Source organism: Microcaecilia unicolor, chromosome 1, assembly GCF_901765095.1.
Source record: "Microcaecilia unicolor chromosome 1, aMicUni1.1, whole genome shotgun sequence".
Lineage (NCBI taxonomy): Eukaryota > Metazoa > Chordata > Amphibia > Gymnophiona > Siphonopidae > Microcaecilia > Microcaecilia unicolor.
In genome coordinates this window covers 588,424,050-588,445,548 of record NC_044031.1, presented here as the reverse complement: position 1 = coordinate 588,445,548, position 21,499 = coordinate 588,424,050, and the positions used below count along the sequence as shown (strand labels likewise).

Sequence of the window (21,499 nt, the reverse complement as noted above, 5' to 3'; positions counted from 1 at the left end):
GATGTTTGAATGGTTCAGGAAACCCACCTCGTTCCTTCTGAGCAGGCCAAGTTCAAACAGGGTAGGGGGGTGAGCTTGCCTTTGCCTCTTTCAACAACAGTCAAAGAGGGGTGGCTGTTCTTATCAATAAGTCACTAGATTGCACTCAGCATAAGATTGTGCAGGACCCAGAAGGAAGGTATGTCATATGGGCGGTATGCTTCAGGGGAATAAGGTGGCCTTATGCTCTGTCTATGCCCCAAATCTATTTTCCCAGAGATTCTTTTCTCTGCTGCTGGCTACGCTCATACCATTCTGAGACTACCAACTAGTTGTGGGAGGGGACTTCAATGTTATGGTGGACCCACTTGTGAATTTTAACCCCTCAAAGTAGAGGCCTAGGGGGATGGAGGATAAGGCGATAGGTTCTTTACAGAAAGAGCTAGGGTTGGTAGACACCTGGCAGGCACTTCATCCAGACAACCGGGAGTATACCTTCTATTCTCATGTTCATAAAGTTTAATCGCGGCTAGATTATTTCCTGTTGTCCCCATCTCTTTTTTCTGCAGCTTGCTCTGCTAAAATTGAAGGGGGAGCTGTATCGGATCACTGCATGGTATGGGTGACTTGAGCCTTTCACGAAAAAGGACCAAGGCAGGGTGGCGCATGAACCCAACGTTATATTTAGACCCAGATTTTCAGGCATTTCTTGCGGATGAATGGGGTTACTACCTTAGTGATAATGATCTGTAAGACGTAGACCCAGTCACATACTGGGAAGACGGTCATGAGAGGTAGATTTATAGAATACACGGCTCGCACACGCAAACAATGGGACCAGGATCTTCCTGATCAGCTCACGTGGCTTCAAGGCACGCGGGCAGCAGTCAATTGAGGAGATGCAGGGGCTCGAGAACTCTATAAGGACTTGAAAGGCCGTATTAATGACAGTTTGAACCAGCAGGCTTTGAGGGATATCCAACTCTATAAGCACATAGGTGGAGGAATAAAGTCGGTGGGCTGCTGGCCACTTTAGTTTGAGATAGACCTTCAAGGCAGTTGATAACCCATGTTAAATCCTTGACGGGGCGCAGCTTTTGTAGATTTTTATAGATCTTTGTATGATGCTGGACATTGTGATTAGAAACAGCGCAAAGCCTTTTTCCAGGAGCTTTAGCTCTCTGCCCTGACTCAGGACCAATTAGACACCCTGAATGCACCCATATAGGGCAAGGAAATTCAAGCTACTATTAAGAAATTCAAACTAGCAAAAGCCCCAGGACCAGATGGGTTGGGGCCTGAGTATTGTAAACTCTTGGGGATCCAATTTGCTGGGCCATTCAGTGATATGTGCCATGTGCTGTGCAATCCAGGTCAGTCCACAGGAACACTGACTCATGCCACTATAATAGTTTTGCCCAAGCCAGGCAGAGATCAGGAAAAATTAGGCTCTTACCGCCCTATATCATTGTTAAACCAGGACATTAAATTATTTGCTTGCATCTTGGCCCCTAAGCTAGGGAAAGTACTCTCCTTTCTGGTGCATGAGGATCAATCAGGAATTGTGCCAGGTAGATACACCTCCACAAACATCTTGTGTGCTTTGAATGCTCTTTGCACTCAGGGGGGGCTACCGAGAGATGCTATTATAGCTAGCTTGGATGTGGAAAAAGCATTTGATAAAATATTGTGGGATCATCTTTTCTGGGTCATGTCCCAATTTGGCATCTATGGAGAGTTTTTAAATGGGATTCGGGCCTTTTATAGCAAACCATCGGCACACATCTTGATAAATGGGGGTCTGACTCCCTCATTTGGTCTGGAGAGGAGGTACAAGGTAGAGTTGTCTCTTGTCCTCTATGTTGTTTGTTCTTTCCATAGAGCCCCTGGCTAGTAAGATTAGGCAGTCCTTGGAGGTTCGAGGCATAGTTGTTGGCTGACGACATGTTGATTTTCTTGGGGCGCCCAGGGGGATTCCCGAACTGATAGATATCATTCAAAGATTTGAGACCTTCTCGGGTCTCAAGATCAACTTTGAAAAGTCGGAGGTAATGGTTTTATCATCTCATTTTGCATGCACGCAATGGCCTGACTTCCCCCTGACATGGGCCCCTGGGCCAATGAAGTATCTTGGAGTCTACCGCCATTTAAATTTCACTATTATGTACAAGAAAAATGTTAGCAAAAAATTAGAGGCGATTCAAGCGCTTTGTCACCATTGGAAGGATTTTCCTTTCTTGGCCGAGTGGCTTTGGTCAAAATGGTCCTTCTCCCTAAGATTTTATACCCCCCTGCACATGATACCACTCTGGGTTGCCAGTAGGGATGATAGATTGTACAAAGGGGTAATCTCATCTTTTATTTGGGGAGTCTGGCGGGCACAAATTGGGTATAACAAACTCATTAGAGACAGAAGCGAGAGGGGTGTCAATCTGCCAGATCTTAGACTGTATAATGTTTCAGCACTCCTTCGCTGGCTTCACGAGTTGCATATGGGGAATTTTGTGTTTACCCCTCCTGGTGTTTGGGAGAACACTGCTTCCCCCGTCTCCATCTTTAGTATTCTGCATGCTAGGGGGTTTCGGATCAAACTATCACCTATACTAAGGCCGCTCAAATTGGCATGGGATTGGTGGCGCGGCTGGGTAGGGGGTGTGACAGGCCCGTCACCCTTCTTGGAAATTCAGAAAAATCCGGGTTTTCCTGCAGGGCAAGATAAATCCGCATTTGGGATTTGGACACAAAGGGGATGCCGCTACTTGAGACAGATAATTACTGCGGGTCTTCTGGAGGGGCGTCCTTGCTCTTCTGAAGGAGATTCTTGGCCCTTTGCTAGAGTGGACTTATGGGATTTTACTCATGGGCTCGGACTTTGAACTAGCGGGTCAGGGGCTGTCTAGTCATCATTGTAAATTTGTCCTTTTGGCCTTAGTACTAGCTAAAAAAGTTACATTGCAGCACTGGGCGGATAGGACTCCCCCTCCCCTTTCTAAATGGTACGCTGGTTTGTTGTAGATGGCAGAGTGGGAGGGGAGAGGGAAATCTGTCCATACGTGTAGGTCTGCCCACCCGTGTAGTCGCTTATGGCAAAGGAACCAGGAGCGCATGTTGCGGTTGTCAGACCTGTGAGTTCTCGTACCAAGTAGAGCACTGCCGAGCCCAGTTCTGCTTGGTGGCCGGACAGCCCCGGGTTTCACCTGTGCTGACCGCCGTTCCCCAGAGGTTGAGCACCTAGGTGCGGGAGGCCTGCAGGGCTTACGAGATGGAGCAGGAAGCGGACACGAGAGTAATCCAGGTACAGGCAAGGTCAGGAGGCAGGCAGCAGACACAAGAGTAATCCAGGTACAGGCAGAGACAGTAGGCAGGCAGCAGACACGAGAATAATCCAGGTACAGGCAAGGTCAGTAGGCAGGCAGCAGGTCAAGAGAGTAATCCAGGTACAGGCAGAGTCAGTAGGCAGGCAGCAGACACGTGAGTAGTCCAGGTACAGGCAGAGTCAATAGGCAGGCAGCAGACACAAGAGTAATCCAGGTATTAAATAGAAGTAGTAGTAGTAGTAGTACAGACTAAGTCAACAACGAAGAACAAAGTAGAGGAGAAGCATACTACTGAGCAAGTAAAACCTACCAAAGTAGAAGCCGAAGCATGGAGCCCAAGGATAGATCAGCAGATCAAGTGCTGGTACCTGACGTCAACAGGAGCCTAGCAGGGTGAGAGAGAGCAGCCATAGGGAGAGAGCAGGAGGAGGAGGGCACAAGCAGTAGCCAATAGGAAAGGAGCAAGGGAAAGGGAGCACCCTGAAAGGCCACTCGGGATGTTAGGGGTGGAGCTAAGCAAATGTGCGGTGCATCTCGACATGGAGACGCCAAGCAGGCAAAGAGCAGCGCTGTCCGAGGAGGTTTGAAGCGCGCTGCAGTTGAGCCCGCGCCGCTCAAGGACGTCAAGGTAGGGGACGTGACAGTGATTGAATGGCTTGCAGCACCCAGAGTGATGGCATTGGTTTTAGTTCAGCCTCTGGGGTTGGGGGGGGGGGGTTAGGGGTAGGAGGTCAGGGGCGGGGAGGTTTTGGCTAGGGTACTTTTCCTTGCTTTTCTTTTGACAAAAACAAAATGTGAGAGTCATATGGAGGCAACTTCCTTCAGTTGCATTATGACCACCTTTGGAAAATGGGTTACAGCAGGTTCTTTGCAAAAATTCAAACTTTTTCAACAGTAAGGATTCATGATGAAGGCAAATAGTTGATCCAGCATCGAAAAGTTGACCAGAACGCTCTTGTAACAACTTCTGTTGATCAGGCAGAAGCTCTTCAATTAATTTCAAACCTTTATTTTTATTGTATGTCAGTAAATGACACTCTGATGTACTTGAACAGCCAACTGAGCAAAGTGGAAATTCATCTGATCTTTCTGGATCCATTGATGACCATTAGCATCAGTTCAACAAACGCATTTATTCTTGCAATCAGGTTTTCAATGGGTAAAATTTTACTTCAGTCTAAAGTGATTAATATCTTCATTTGTGGCATTTAATTCAATATAAATGAGCCTGTCAGTGCAGGTACGAGTTTCTTCAACAAGAAGTATGTATACAATGGTTTCCACCCTGTTTTTTAGTTTACTTGAACACAGTTTTATAACATAATGTTTAAAGAAAACTTCTTTAGCCAGTTAGACTTGGCCAATTATGATTGGTGAACCCTGTTGCAAGGCAGAATTGTTTGTTTCATTGCCCAATTGTATGCTTCCGGTACCTCCTGGCTCCTGAGTGTCTGTTGCTAGGCTTACTTTGATGCCTACAGTTCACTGTCAAACTGTAGCAAGGGTGAAGAAACACCAGCAACAGACACTCAGACATCTAGCAACAGGGTCCACCAATCATAATTGGCCAAGTCGGTCATCCTAACTGACTGCAGTTTTCTTTAAACCTGTTATGAAACCTGGCCTCATCCTTCCACATCCTAAAAAACATTCCTGTTTTTTAGTTTTCTTGAATACAGTTTTATAACATAATGTGTTCTTTATTTTAAAAAATTGGTGCTTTTTGAAAGAAGAATCACTTTTACTACACTTGTATCAAGGGTGTAGTGAAGAAATCACAGGCTGCTGCCCGCAAACATTTGAGGGCATTTTTGCAATCCTTATATGAAGAGACTTCAAAATGAAAACTACATATTCTGATAGAAGGACATCTGCTCTTTCTAATGGTGCTAAAAGAAAGAATATTGAAGCTGTCCCACTGGAGATCAAGGGCATCAAAAATAGCCCAAAATGGGCAAAAATGCTTTTTATACCAACTTTGAAAGCTTATAATTTTTCAACCACTTGAAGGAAAGTGCTGGAAATTGGAATGCCTCATTACAGCCGTGCATTTAGTACACCTACCAAAAATCAACTTGAAAGGCCAACTAGTTTAGAAACTACAGCAGCCTCAACATCGCTGTAAATTGATTTTTGCCGTTGTTTTGGCAAAGTTTGAGCCTAAACCATTCAAAAAGTAAGAGGACTAGGAACATGGGATTTTGCCAGTTCATTAAGCCCTAAAAGTAGTGCAGGTTCTCCAAATATCCCCCTTGTACTACTAAAACGTCCAGTTTTACAGCTTCTGGAAGTTGGCCCAAAATGTCATTTTTGCTCAGGCGACATTTTGCAATCCTTTACTTGAGGTCCCCTAGAACCTCCAATTTTTGTCTTTTGAACTACAATTTTGCACAGCTTAGGTTTTTATCATAAAGAAACTATGTACCAAATTTCATCAAAATCTGAGATGGTGAGGTGGGGACAACCATTCCGGAGTGAGAGATACAAGTGGTTTTACATCAAAGATCATGATTGACATAGTAGATTAAGCAATCAGGTATAAAGAGTTCAAAATCATCTTTTGAAAATCACTTTTCAAAATCATCATTTCATTTTGCAGCAGCTGTTTTTCCTGTCCCACAAAAACTGCTTGAATAGTTTTTACATGTGTTTGAGACAAGTTTGAAAACCTACTCCTGCAATTGGTACGTGTCAGCAGTTTGTAGAAAGGTCCAATGGACTTTGAGACCAATAGACTTTTCTGCCTCAATCTCCTTCTATCCTGAGGAAATTACCCACTGAATTCCCAGCCAATCCAATTTGAGAACCCACTATATATAAAGACAAACTGCAGACCTCACATCATACCCTAAAGAAAGTCACAGCATGAGGGCTGAAATGTCAGTTCCAATTACTCAGATGAAACAGGACCTGGACAACTGCAACAATCATAACACCATCCACAGAAGCCTAAGAAGACAAGAATAAGGTGCAGTTAGTGTGGGATCAGCACTTATTCGTGTACTTTATATAAAATAATCACTGTTCTAATACGGGTACACCTTTCTATAATTAGTTGTACTTAATATAATGTATAAGCTTTTCAAACAACTCTTGGTTTATCAGTTATCAAACTTTATTCTTCTTTATATTCATCATTATGTATGTAAACGTTTCCACTTACTACTGTTTTCATCTAGTAAAACCATTTACACTCATTCACGTTCATATCACATTCATTCCATCTCATTTATACCCACATTTATAAAAATGTCTTATACAAATCTCTGAGATGGCTGAGGTGGGGATATGATTGAGGTCTAAAACATCCTGAATGGTGTAGAACAGGTAAAAGTAAATCAATTTTTCACTATTTCAAAAAGTACAAACACCAGGGGACACTCAGTGGTCCTTTTACAAAGGCGTGCTAGCATTTTTAGTGCACACTAAAAATAAGCGTGTGCTAAATGCTAGAGATGTAAGTGGGAGAGCGACCAAGGAAACCAAAGACAGAAAGATGTACATTAATAAGAAGGTTTATTTGAAGTATGAAGACTCGATACAACGTCGTGTTTCGGCCGTTAGGCCTGCATCAGGAGTCTCTTACATAGGGTGACTCTGAAAGATGGTGAAGAGAGAGATCCTCAAAAGTAGCACAATAGTCTTGAAAAAGACTGTTGCTAGCGTTGGTCTAAACAGACTTCTGCACGCACTGTGCTACTTTTGAGGATCTCTCTTCACCATCTTTCAGAGACATCCTGTGTAAGAGACTCCTGATGCAGGCCTAACAGCTGACACATGATGTTGTGTCAAGTCTTCATACTTCAAATAAACCTTCTTATTAATGTACATCTTCCTGTCTTTGGTTTCCTTGGTCGCTCTCCCACTTTTTTTGTTGTACAAATGCTAGAGATGCCCATATATTTTCTATGGGTATCTAGCATTTAGTGCACGCTAATTAGCACGTGCTAAAAATACTAGCACGTCTTTGTAAAATACCCCCTCAATGAAAATTACATGGAAATACTTTTAAATCGAATAGAAGGAAATATTTTTTCCCTTAAAGAATAGTTAAGCTCCAGAACTCCTTGCTGGTGGATGTAGTAACAGTTATTAGTGTATCTGGGTTTTAAAAGATTTGGACAAGTTCCTGGAGGAAAGGTCCATAGTCTTTTATTGAGATGGACATGGGGGAAGCTACTGCTTGCCCTGGGATTGGTAGCTTGAATTGTTGCTACTAAATGTGTTTCTGCCAGGTACTTGTGACCTGGATTGGTCACTGCTAGCAGCAGGATACTGGGCTAGATGGGCCATTGTTCTGACCCAGTATGGCTATTCTTATGTTCTTATTACTGTTGAATACATTTTTTAAGGGATTTTTGCCTTTACATCCTTGATGTAGATTATCTCAAAACATAACATCATATCGGCTGAAGGAAGTTTTATTGATACTCAGATTTTAAGATAAATATAGTTTTTTTTTAATAATTTCTTCAGTGGGTTAAATTATTGTTCAAATATTTTTTTAATGAAAAGGAATACATACACATGAACAATAGATTGCACAGTGCTCAATACAATAGTCTGTATTTTCCAATTTAGTAGTAAGAGTAAATAAAATATCATTCAACTCTACCACCCATCACCGTCCCACCCCTCCCATCTCAGCCCCCTTTCAATGCAACAAGTAAGCAAAAGGAATCCAACACAAAAAGATGTACTGTGACACTTAAATGTTCAGCACTCTACTATGTGCATACGATGTTAAAGAATTCCAAAAGGGCTCCCAGATATATTGAAACAATTTGCCTTTCACTGATTTCAAATCACTGACATCCAATTTTCATAGGATAGCAAAGAAATCATCAAAGATTTCCATTGAAGAAGTGAGGGCGCCTCTAGTGACATCCACATAATAAGAATACATTTCTTAGCCATCAAGGAGGTGCACTTCAAGAAACCATGCACTCCACTGGGCAGAGGACAGGTCACAAAAGGCTTGTGAGATAAGAATCTGTGATATATGTGCATATAATGAACACTAAAAGGTCAAGGTGCTTGGACATGACCAAAATATGTGAGCCATAGTGGACTGTGATTGAGAGCATTTTAGGCAAACATCATTTTCTCTAATTGTCATATTGTATGCTTTATAAGGCGTAATATAGAGTCTTAAAAGAAATATATACTATAATTCCCAATGTGTAACATTCTTGGTGATGGAGCAACTTCCTTGCAAATATGACTTCAGGTGATCGCCTAATAGTTCCAGAGAGAGGTCTCTACTTTAAATAATGGTCAATGACTCATAGTCCAATTCTAATAATTTGCTTGTAAATATTTATGGTGATATCTCAGTGGTACTTTGAGTTGCGCATCGAGACTTAAGTGCGTCTGGCAAAATCTCCTGTAATTCTGGAGTAAGCACCATACTATCCAACAAGTTCACATAGAGCCCAATATTCAGCACTAATATTCAGCACAATATAGCACTTAGCCAGCTAAGCATGAATATTCAGTGCTAAACCGGCTAAGTTGAGCGGTTAAGATAGGCCTGCTATTTAAGTGGCCTTTCTTTAACCACTATTAATTTAACTAACTAGCACTGAATATTCGCTTAGCTGTTTAAGTTGCCATGGCCAAAACTGAAACCAGATATTCAGTGCTGGTCGCCAGATATGGCCCGGCGTTGAATATCCAGAGTCAGCGCCACCGGTGGCAGCTAACCACACTGCCTGCCATCGGTTGAATATCAGTTGTAAGTAAAAGAATGTATCTGATGATTGTAGGTGGAGCTCCAAGCTCAAGTCCAAACATTTTTTAAGTGGCTATTGCCATCATATTGTTGATATAAATATTGTAATCCCTTCATTTCCCAAACTTGAAAAGCTTTAGCTGAAGATTCCAAAGGAAAATCTCTTTTTCCTTGAGAAGGTAGAAGAGGAGACACTGTTGAAGAATACTGGTGCAATTTACAAAGCCACTTCCAATACTGTGGAGTTGATTAATGTAACACTTGAGACCTGAGGCTGGGATGTAGTCATGAAGATGGAGCATGGAAGAAGTAGTTCAGGTGATCTGGTACCAACCCTTTTTCCAGTGGTGTGTTGGAAAACTCTGGTTAGCCTCTATACCAATCGTTAATGTGACGCATGGAGCATGCGATAGAAAATAATTATACACTTAACAGTCCCAGTCCCCCTTCATTCCTTGGAGTCATCTCCCCGGAGAGCGGGATTCTGGCCCTCCTGCCATTCCATATATAACGATTTACATATTAAGCTGCTTTTCATCTCTATTAGTTAAATATAAAGGAAATATTTCAGAGGACTTCTAGTGACATCATCGGTAAGATGGCAGAGTGAACCAGGAGCTCCGAGCATGCCCTGACTATTTTGTTGTACAAGTGCCTTACCCATTCCAGCAAAGCATCGGACAATGAGTGCCTGTCTTTTATATTACTAATTAAGTGACTCAAATGTCAAAGAAACACACCAGGGAGATAAAAACCTACTTACAGTTGCAAATCACACTAAGCAGGTTGGCCCATGTGACGTGGAGATATGGGAAATGGTGTAGTCCCCGCTGGTGAGGAGGAGGCCATTTATGATGGATTTGAGCAGCCCGTTAACTAAACATGATCTTCGGGTGTGTCATGGTTGTGGCCATGCCCCTGCGTCCAGTCTCACCTTTTTCCAGTGATCGGGCTCTGTGGCTTTCTGGACTGCCTTGTCCCTGCATTGATGCATTTGCTGCCTGGTGTGCCTGCAATCCAAGCCTCACTCTGAGGTGCCTGCAGGCCAAGCCTCACTATAGTCTATTCAAACTTCATTCCAAGTTGTGACATCATCAGCAAAGCTCTTTATAAGCACCCTAGAACTCTGATGTTTTGCCTTTGCAAGAGGTCTCTTAACGTTGTCTTTGTGTTCCCTTGTATAGCCAATCCCTGCTTGGCTTTGTTCTGCATGCTTTGGTTCCAGCCTGGCTTTGTTCCTGTGAGTCTTGCCCCTGAAGGTCTGTTCTGTGTTTCTATGAGTCTTGTACTTGAATGCTTTGTTTCTGCGTGTCTTGCTTTTGAACCTTGTTCCTGAAAGCCTGTCTCTAGAGCCACACCCTGCTCTTGGTGTCTGTTAATATTTGACTCTACCCTTGTCTCCTGCTTTCTGTCTAGCTCTGCTCTTGACTCTTCGTACAGTTAAACCCTGTTCTTGCTTTCCGTTAAAGCCAAGCTCTGTTCCTGCTTTCTGCTAAAGACAAGCTCTGTCCCTAATCTCTGTTAAAGCTAAAGCTCTGTTCCTGCTTTCTGCTAAGCCAAGTTCTGTTTCTGATTTTTGCTAAAACCAAGTCTGCCCCTGAATCCTGTTCCAGCTGCCAAGCCTAGTCCGTTCCTGAATCCTGTTCCAACTGCCAATCCTAGCCAGTTCCTGAATCATGTTCCAGCTGCCAAGCCATCCATGCCTGAATCCTTTTCTAGTTGCCAAGTCAAGTCCGTGCCTGAATCCTGTTCCAGCTGTCAAGCCAAATCCGTTCCTGAACCCTGTTCCTGCCTCTGTTTATAGTCTTGCTTCTATTTGTTCTTGTTGCCTCGCTCCTGCCCTGTTTGCTTGTCTAGTTGTGCCTTGCCTTGTCTTGTCTCCTTCTATTCCAGTCCTGTCCAGATCCAGTCCTTGCCTTGTCCTGATCGTGCCCTTTTCTGGACCCAGTTTTAATCTAGTTCCGTATCTTTCCTTGTATTGCCGGGGTCCCAGTCCCACTTTTAATCCAGTTCTGAGTCTGCCTGTCCTGTCTGGGTTCCAGTTCTGCCCCTTTGCCTTGCTTTCCTTGTCTCACCTGGATCCGGTCCTTGTCTTGTCCATTGTGCCTTGTTACCTCTGTCCTGCCTTGTTGAGTCTCCTGGTTTATTCTAATCCAGTCTGTTCTGATTTCTGCCTGTGCCAGCCCAGGTGACTTCTCTGCCAAAGCTCCGGCTTGGGTCCAAGGGCTCACCTTACCTGTATCCGTGAGAGATTGCAAAGGCCCTTGTGGCTATGACAGATTGCAAAGGCCTTGTGGCCATGACTGGTCACGCTGCAGTTCTTAAAGATGCATTACAACATGATTCAACCACGCGCATGTCTGAATTAAAGGCCAGCATATTTTCATCATCTTGTGCAGGCTATAATTTTATCTCAAATGGATTGTTGTAATTCTTTGAATGTGGGTATGCATCTAAAATTGTATATTGGGTTGCAACTTTTACAAAATACTGCTTTAAAATTGATATTTAAGAGTAAGAAATTTAATCATGTGACCCCTCTGCTGAAAAATGTGCTCTGGCTGCCAGTCAGTGCACAAGTGGAGTTTAAGGTGGCATGTTTAGTATTTAAAATTATTAATGGTTATTTTCCTCTTGGTCATGTTCAATTGCTGTCCATTCCTGTGGCTTGATCTGCTTCCCGTTTTACAGCTTATGATTGGGCTTTCCTACTGTTTAAGGTGTATATCTTAAACATTATCATGAATGTTCCCTTAATTATCGATGTAGTAAAATATGATTCTAATTCAGATTCAGAGTATTCCTAACTATTTGCAGTTTAGGAAAGCTTTGAAGATTTACTTTTTAAGTAAATATTTGGGGATTGATTAGTATATGACTTACCATATTTGAAATTGTAACCCACTTTGATTCCATGTGGTTACACAAGAGGGATATAAAAGCTAGGCATAGAATACTACTACACCTACCCAAATGCAGAAACATAATCTACAAAACCACCTATACAGCTGGCTTCGGCTGCCTGGGGTCCAAAAGGTGGAACTCAATTCCAAAGATTACACAAAGCATTACAAACTACCGTCAATTCAGAAAAGAACTGAAAACCCACCTCTTCAATAAATTCTATGGATAATATGTTACCAATGATCTAGACAAATTCTATAAATGTAATCTAGGAGTGGCCTAGTGGTTAGGGTGGTGGACTTTGGTCCTGGGGAACTGAGGAACTGAGTTCGATTCCCAGCACAGGCAGCTCCTTGTGACTCTGGGCAAGTCACTTAACCCTCCATTGCCTGCTGCATTGAGCCTGCCATGAGTGGGAAAGCGCGGGGTACAAATGTAACAAAAAAATATATATATATATCTCCCCTCTCCCACCTTTTTTCCAAATCTAGACAAATTTTCAACTGTAATGAAACATTGTAATTCCTGACTGTCAACTGTAAGCCACATTGAACTGAATCTTACTTTTGGTAATTTTGGGATACGAGAACCAATAAATAAATAAAGTTGTGGACTACATCAAAGAAAACTAGTTTGATACAAAACTGCATGTAACGTCACTAATCAAATATATAAAGGTAAAGTGTCCCACGTTAAAGGAACTTGAGAAAGTTGAAGTGGCTGTCCATATTGCTGTGGGGAAACGACCAATCAATCAGCATTACATAAAAGTCTGGTAGTTTTAGGCAAAGAAAATTATACAACTCATATAAACAGGTAGATGATTAATCTGTTCTGTTTTACTGTGTTTTGTTCAAAATATAAACTGGAAAATAAAATTTTGACATACCTTTTTTTGTGTTTGTTTCAGCTGGCCAAGAATGTTGGAAACAATAGTTTTAATGAAATTGTAGAAGGGAATTTACCTAGTCCTTCACCAAAACCTACTCCTTCAAGTGATATGTAAGTGTTTTTAATATGAACAGTTTTCTCTAGTGCTATTATTTGATTATAATCCACAGTACATTAGTGCAGTGCTTCTCAACCCAGTCCTTGAAGCACATATCCACAATGAATATGCATGACATCCACAATGAATATGCATAACTTAGATTTACATACCAAGGAGGCAATGCATGCAAATTTATCTCATGCCTATTCATTGTGAATATCCTGAAAATGTGATGGGACTAGGTGTGCCTCAAGGACTGGGTTGAGAAGCACTGCATTAGTGGTTCCCAGATTTAAATCTTCCATGATCCTTTTAGTCTCCCAAGACACACCCAACCCATCAGGTTTGCAGGATATCCACAATGAAGATGCTTGAGAAATTTGGATGTTTTATCTCTAATATATGCAAATGTATCTCATGCATTTTCATTGGGATATCTTGAAAACCTGAATGAATGGGTATATCCCGAGGACTGGGTTGAGAACCAGTATTTTAGTATATTTATTTATTGCATTTGTATCCAACATTAAATATCTCTAACCTAGGGGTCCTCAGGACCTATCCACCCAGTCAGGTTTTTAGGATATCTTCAGTGAGTATGAAGAAGACAGATTTGCATACAGTGGAGACAGTGCATGCAAATTTATCTCATGCATATTCATTTAGAGGCTAACTGAAACCAATGGTTTTGGTTCTGGTCAAAACTAAAAACGGCGCCTCACGGGTCTTCCTGGGCAACCACCACTGCCGCCACTACCAGCCCCGAAAAGAGGGCCAGCCACCTGACCCCAACCCCTCCGCCCTTCCCAGGCCATCTTTGCTTGAAATGGTCTGTTGGTCTAGTGGTTTCTTAGGGCAAGAGTGATCCCCAATCATGCCGGAACTTTCCGCAGCAGCCTTGCAAGACTGCTGCGAGAGGTCCTGGCGGCCATTTTGGGACTGGAAGCAGCATAAGCAGGAGCAGCTGGAGATTGCTTCTATTTATGCTGCTTCTAATCCCAAAATTGCCATCAGGATGTTCCGTGACAATCTTGGCAGCCATTTTGGCTAAGGAACCTGAAGGGGCATGAACTACTGGGGCTTGCTCTTGCCTTTAAGAAGTCACTAGATCACTAGGCCTTTTAAAGGTAGGCCCGGGGAGGGTCTTCGAGTGGTGGGAGGTTAAAGGGGTAAGGATCAAATGACAAGCCAGTCCAAGAGGACCCTCCCTCTACTGGGGGGGGGGGGGGGGTGGACAATGATGGAGAGGGGTAGAGAGTTTCAGACAAAAATGCACAAACATTGTCTGTCGAAACCCAAATCTGGATTTTGGGTTGGATTTCATACCAAATCCGAAACTGAAATTCAGTCAACCTCTATATTCGTTGTGAATATCTTGAAAACCAGACTGACTGGCTGTGTCCCAAAGAATGAGTTGAAAACTTCTGCTGTAACCTGTACTTTAACCAACCGTGACATCAATGATGAAAAGATGGTGGTGTGCCTTAATTGGTGGCCTATTGATTAACAAAATTAACAAGAAAAATCATAAAGCCTACCATGGTGCAAGGCTGTGGCAAGAACTGGAAGAGTGCTAATATGCTTGTCAAGAGGTATTATCAGTTTGTACAAGACATTAATAGGATCTCATCTGGATTATTATGACCATTTCTGTAAGCCAGAGCCTGTATTATAGACCAATCAATATTCTCAATGGGGAAGGGTAGGTAGTGGGGTTCCGTGCTGGGACCGCTGTTTTTTAAAAACATATTTATAAATGATCTAGAGATGGGAGTAACTAGTAAGGTAATTAAATTTGCTGACGACACAAAGATATTCAAAGTTGTTAATTCGCAAGAGGATTGTGAAAAATTACAAAAGGACCTTACGAGACTGGGGGTCTAAATGGCAGATGACGTTTAATGTGAGCAAGTGCAAAGTAATGCATGTGGGAAGAACCCAAATTACAAATACGTCATGCAAGGTTCCACATTAGGAGTCACCAACCATCTAGGCATCGTTGTTGATGATATGTTGAAACCCTCCACTCAGTGTGCTGCAACGTCTAAGAAATTAAATAGAATGTTAGGTATTATTAGGAAAGGAATGGACAACAAAAATGAGGAACTTATAATGCCTTTGTATCAGTCCATGGTGCGACCACACCTCGAATATTGTGTTCAATTCTGGTCACAGCATCTCAAAAAGATATTAGAATTAGAAAAGGTACAGAGAAGGGCGACGAAAATAGTCAAGGGGATGGGATGACTTCTGTATGAGGAAAGGCTGAAGCAGCTAGGGCTCTTCAGCTTGGAGAAAAGACAGCTGAGGGGAGATATAATGGAGGTCTATAAAATAATGAGTGGAGTGGAACCGGTAGATGTGAATCATTTGTTTACTCTTTCTAAAAATACTAGGACAAAGGGGCATGCAATGAAGCTACAAAGTAGTAAATTTAAAATGAATCGGAGAAAATATTTCTTCACTCAACGTGTAATTAATCTCTGGAACTCGTCAGAGAATGTGGTAAAGGCAATTAGCAGGGTTTAAAAAAGGTTTGGCTGGCTTCTGTACTAGGCTGCGCATTTTGGTTTGCTAGTCGCTAAAACAACTTATGAAATTTTATAAAATATTATAGAAATAATTTACAGGAATTAGAGAGAATTAAAAGTCTTTTTAATTACTCACCCACCAGCACAGCATCAGACATCAGTTTCAAGTTATAACAAACTTACAAAATCTAACATCAGTACCTCTGGTAATTATAAGTAATTAGACTAATTATATAAAGAAGAAAAAAGAAGGAAGGAAAGAGTTTGTTCCTCATACAAAGGTCACAGAACAGAAAGAAAGAAAGATTCTTAGATATAGAGAATTAGATTCTACGAAGGAAGGGAAAGCAAACCCCTTTGGGAAAAACCATAGGCCATTGGACGGATCTGAAACTCTCTCCCCAAGCCTAGTTTTTCAGAGTTTTCCTTTGTCTGCAACGTGGTTTTATAGGCTGTGGTGAGCATCCACCTCTCCTCTACCCTGGACCAATCATAGGTGCAGCATATGGGCTGGGGACTTGTAATTGGGACTTTCATATGTGCTGGAAGCTTGCAATTGGTCCTTGCCACACCTCTTTCCAGTAAATTACTTTTGTAACAGGATATACCAGGTTTCTGAGTTGCCTTAGCAACATTTTCACCATCAGAGCATGTGACCAGCCAGAAATTCCTTCATGTGGATGATAGGAAAAGAGAGATGGGGATGGGAAATAGTGCAGTATACCTACATAAGTACATAAGTAATGCCACACTGGGAAAAGACCAAGGGTCCATCGAGCCCAGCATCCTGTCCACGACAGCGGCCAATCCAGGCCAAGGGCACCTGGCAAGCTTCCCAAACGTACAAACATTCTAGCTTATAGCTAAGATTATAGACACTTCCTAAAGGAAAAGTTCATAGACCATTATTAAAATGACTTAGGGAAAATACACTGCTTATATCTGGGAAAAGCAGCATAAAATGTATTGAACTGTTTTGGGATCTTACCAGGTATTTGTGGCCTGGATTGGCCACTATTGGAAACAGGATGCTGGACTTGGTGGACCTTTGGTCTGTCCCAGTGTGACAATACTTATGTACTTATGACCCTATGAAATGAAATTTAAGAATCCTTGAAGAAAGAATGGAGATACTTAATGACATATTCACCTGAAATGTGTTAACACCAGTAGCGTAGCCAGAGTTTAATTTTTAGATGGGCCTGTCCACCCACCACCCACCCCCCCCCCCCCCGGCCCGCCCGCCACCGCCGCATTTCCTCTCCACCCTCTACCCCCCACCCCCACGACAGCCCCCTGCACATGGCCAGTTCTGGTCATTTTTACTGACCTGAAGCGCCGTTCTCCCTCCAGCACCGGCGATTCCCATAGCCAGCCTTCTGCCAGCGCGCATCGTCGGAGCCTGTTCTCAGGCGCGTCCCGCCTACTCTGCAACTTCCTGTTTTCTGCAAAGGTGGGATGTAGGAAGTTACTGAGTAGGCGGGACGCGCCCAAGAATAGGCCCCGATGATGCACGCTGGCAGAAGACTGGCTATGGGAATTGCCGGTGCTGGAGGGAGAACGGCGCTTCAGGGCAGTAAAAGTGAGCAGACCACGCGGACAAGGAGAGCGGGCAGAAGAGGCTGGGCGTGCCTGGAGCAAAAGTGGCTGGGCCTGGGCCCGTTCAGGCCCACCCGTAGCTACGCCCCTGGTTAACACAAGAAGCAAGCCTTTTTCAGTTAGGGAGAGGGTCATGATGCCTGACTCAACAGAAGGAAATTTAGGGAGTATCATAAGGAAATATTTCATCATAGCAGTGGCGTAGCAAGGGCGGGGCGGTGGGGGCGGTCCGCCCTGGATGCCAGCGCGTGGGGGGTGCTCCATCGAGAGCCGACAGCTCTCGTCTTCTGCCACCACCCTGCCTTTTTTTTTTTAAATCCATGCAGCGACGCAGGCAGCGCCTAGCGACTGCCCTGCGTGTGCTGTGAAAGGGAAAATCGCCTCGCTGGCGTCGGGCCTTCCCTCGCTGTGTACCGCCCTCAAGGAAATAGGAAGTTACCTCAGAAGAGGGAGGGACACAGCGAGGGAAGGCCCGAGAAGAGGGCTCTGTCGGCTCTCGTCGGGAGGGGGGGAGCTCAGATGGGAGAGGGGGAGCTCAGAGGGGGGCAGGGTGGGGGAGCTCAGAGGGGTGCTCAGAGGGGAGAAGGGGATTGGGGAGGGGTGGGGAAGCTCAGAGGGGTGCTCAGAGGGGAGAAGGGGATTGGGGAGGGGTGGGGGAGCTCAGAGGGGTTCTCATAGGGGAGAAGGGGATTGGAGAGGGGTGAGGGTGCTCAGAGGGGAGAAAGGGATTGGGGAGGGGAGAAGGGGTCTGAAGCTGGAACTGGGGTCTGACAAGGGGGCAGAAGGGAAAATGGGTCCATGCCTGGGGCAGGTGGGAGAATGGGTCTGGGGCTGAAAAGGGGGGGGTGCAAGGCATGTGGTGGACGAAGGGGGCTAGAACTGGGGGCTGAAAAGGAGGGTAGTTGGGATAAGGGGGCTAGTACTGAAAAGAGGGGGCAGAGAGGGGGGACAGACCCTGGATGGAAGGGGGGAGCGTGAGAGAGGGCAGACCTTGGATGGATGGGAGAGGGAGGGCAGACGGATTGATGGGGCAGAGAGAAAGGGCAGATGGTGGGTGGAAGGGGCAGAAATAGAGGGCAGATGTGGATGGAAGGGAGAGAGAGGGCAGACAGTGGATGGAAGGGACATTAGAGAGGGCAGACACTGGATGGCAGAGAGAGAGAGCGAAGACAGATAGATGCTGGATGGAAGGAAGACATCGAAAAGAAGATGAGGAAAGCAGAAACCAGAGACGACAAACTGTAAATAAAATATATATTTTTATTTTTTTTCTTTAGGATATAATATTCTCCGAGGACAAGCAGGCTGCTTGTTCTCACGAATGGGTGACATCCACGGCAGCCCCTCCGATCGGAGATCTTCACTAGCAAAAGCGTTTGCTAGCCCTCGCGTGCGCATGCGCGACCGTCTTCCCGCCCGAACGCGAGCGTGATCGCCAGTCTTCTTTTTTCCGCGGCTCAGGACTGCTGTTTTCGATCGGTCTGTGCCGCAAGGAGACCCCTCGAGTCTTTTTGCCGCGTTCTTCCGTTCGGAAGTGTCCGGATTCTTCTTTTCCGTTGTTTCGTCTTCATTTTTAAAAAAAAAATTCCTTTATTTCGAGAGTTTTCCCGTTAAGTTTTCTTTCATTGTCGGGCGCGGCCTTTTTAGCCGCCCGTACGGGTTTTTTCTAACTTTTTTTGTGCCATTAGCCATCATCGCAAATTTTGACTTTGCCAGCGTGATTTTTCCGCCCATGTCCTTGAAGCCTGCCAGTGGCTTCAAAATGCACCCAGTGCAGCTGGACTATCTCCCTCACTGATAGACACGTTTCGTGCCTTCAGTGTCTGGGAGCCGGGCATCGTCCCCAGGCCTGTACTCTCTGTCTTCTGTTGAAGAAGAGGACTTAGGTGGCGAGATTGGCCCAGTGGAACCTTTTGTTCGGGGCCTCATCCGGTGCTTCGACGTCTTCGGTACCGAGGTCATCGTCCGGTGCGTAGATGTCTGCGGTACCCAGTTTATCTGCCGGTGCTCCAACGTCTGCAATACCGAGGTATTGATGTCATTGGAGGGTGCTTCATCTTCCGGAGTGCAGGTGAGGGCTGTCCATTCCCCTACTGGTAGCGGTGAGCCCTTGAGTAGGTCTCCGCCTGCTTCGAGGGCTCCTGCGGTACAGGCCCCCCGGGATCGACCTCTTTCTGACCCGGCCCACAGGAGGCGTTTGGATTCAACGTCCTCCTCTTCGGTACTGGGAGGTACTGGTGACGTGCTTCGTACGAAGGCAAAGAAGCATCGGTCGCCTTCCAGACGCGGTACCAAGAGCTCTGGGTCGTCCAGTGGCGTAGCTAGGTGGGGTGCAGGGGGAGCGGTTGCTCCCCTAAACAGTCTATAAAAAAATGGTGCCTATGCACCAAAGGCTCCTGCCGCCTCGTGCTGTAGTAACTTTTCCTCCAGCCGCTGCCTTTTGAGTCTGTGACAGCCTGGAGGAACCGCAAGAAAATCCTTCCCTGTCCCTCACTGACTGGGTCACTCAACCCGCTGACTTGGAACTTAAGTTGACTGCAACAAAGTGAAGCTGTTCACTGATAGCCCTATGCGCTACTGTGCCGCCTCTCTGCCAGTTTCCCTCTTCGGCCCCGCCCCCAAGATGTAACTTCCTGTTTGGGAGGAGGGAGTGGAGGAAGGAAACCGGCAGAGGCAAGGCACCAGTGGCGCGCATAGGACTATGGCCCCGCACGTGGCTTCATTTTTGTTGCAGCCAAGTTGAGGAGGCAAGGCAACGACGCGAAGGAGGTTGAACTGAAAACATTGAAAGGCAAGCCATTGCTATATCGTTTTTTACCATTTGCTTCTATAGTTTCTCTCCCTTTCCTCCGCTCCGCGCAGCTGTTACACACTCGAAGCAAGCAAATCTAGGAGGAGCTGCTCTATTCACGTTGTTGATTTTAATCATTGGCAGCATTTTTATTTGCTCATTGTTTCATTATTGCTACTAAGTATTACATATTAAGGGCATTTGCTTTAAACTTTTGTTTAAATTCGTTTATTTAGTCCTTATATACACATGCTTTTGCTTTTTAAATCCAAAAGGTGAATGAATCCTAAGGGTGGTTGAACAATTAGGTATAAACTGTTGTTTCTGACTTTACTTGTTTTGGACTGCTTTGGGTCCTGCTGATCTGTACATCTGCTGTCTAGAATTTTGGAAGATGGAAATAAGAAAATAAAAAGTTTGGGATGTACTCTAGAAGTTATTTTGCAGTGTGTGTATGGATGCCTGTTCTGGTGTGTGCATGTGATATTTGAATAACTGTCTATACTTATGGCTATGATTTCTGAACAAGCGGCATCACTACAGGACAGACTTTTAAATCCCAGTTGGTATATATACTAATCTCAACTTTGTCAAATGTTTCAGACATGTCTATGTACTTGCTCCCATAATATAACTGAATTCTGTGGTGATGGTACAAGGAAAGCAAGTTTGGTTCAGTGAAGACTAACCTGTTCCTTAGTTGGGCTCTAGTATTACCATAGTGAAAATGTGACCATACCATGCCTCTGTGGTTATGTTCTACTATTAAGTTAAACGATTAACTGGCTATCTTGAAAGGACTAGATAAACTTTGGATACATGACTAGGGTTACAGACGTATACTTATTTATTCAATATCACAATTCCTCATGTACAGCAACAAAACAACCTTTTAAGGTTGATAGTGTTTGCAATGAGCTTCTTTTATTACTGACCAGACAGAGAGAAGAGTTTTCATTTTTGGCACAGTATATGTCATCACAGGAACAAAATATAAGAAAACCAATGGACTGCATTAGTGGCTTATAGCCTGTTTAGTTATGTTTAAACAGAAGAAATCTGCATGAAACAAAATATTTATTTTAATTTTGACTTATAAAACCAGTTGTCCCTGAAACATGCCTCAAAACGGAATAATCCATTTGTGTATCTACAATGTAAACTTCTACAAAACAGATGAATTTAAGATGTGCTGTTCCTGAGGTGATGGTCACAATTTTAATATTTTTACTTGTAATTAAGAAGACAGGTTGCCTGCTCTGGCCAGTCCAAGGATCTCTTCTGCGTCCTATCTCCTGATGTAACTTCCTGTTTCCTTGTAGGTAGGACGCAACAGAGACAGCCTGTATTCATCATTACCCGCCACAGCCACTACACCTGAAAACAACACAGGCACTGCTGTCTAACTGAGACCAACCGGCGCCTATTTTTTAAAAGTCTGCTCCCCCTGATGTCAAACCTGGCTACGCCTCTGCTGAGAACCTGTTCAGATTTACTCTGTGGGTGGAATTCAATGTACTTTCTTACCTATTTGGGATTCAGTGATTTAGCTTTTTCCTTCAGGGCATAGGATTATTTTTCCTTTTCTTCCCCTGACATACTGGTTGGTTATAGGCCTAATTCAATGGATTAATCTTTCAGAGTAGAGACCCA

General features: G+C 44.0%; 1 protein-coding gene across 2 annotated transcripts in view; it reads left to right on the top strand.

The window, feature by feature from the left end:
- ASAP1 (ArfGAP with SH3 domain, ankyrin repeat and PH domain 1) overlaps window positions 1–21,499 on the top strand; it is an 803,986-nt gene that overhangs the window by 555,728 nt on the left and 226,759 nt on the right. For both annotated transcript variants that reach the window (XM_030219214.1, XM_030219206.1), the window contains exon 18: window positions 12,845–12,936. In XM_030219214.1, the coding sequence (XP_030075074.1) occupies window positions 12,845–12,936 (92 nt within the window). The remainder of the gene's footprint in view (window positions 1–12,844; window positions 12,937–21,499) is intronic.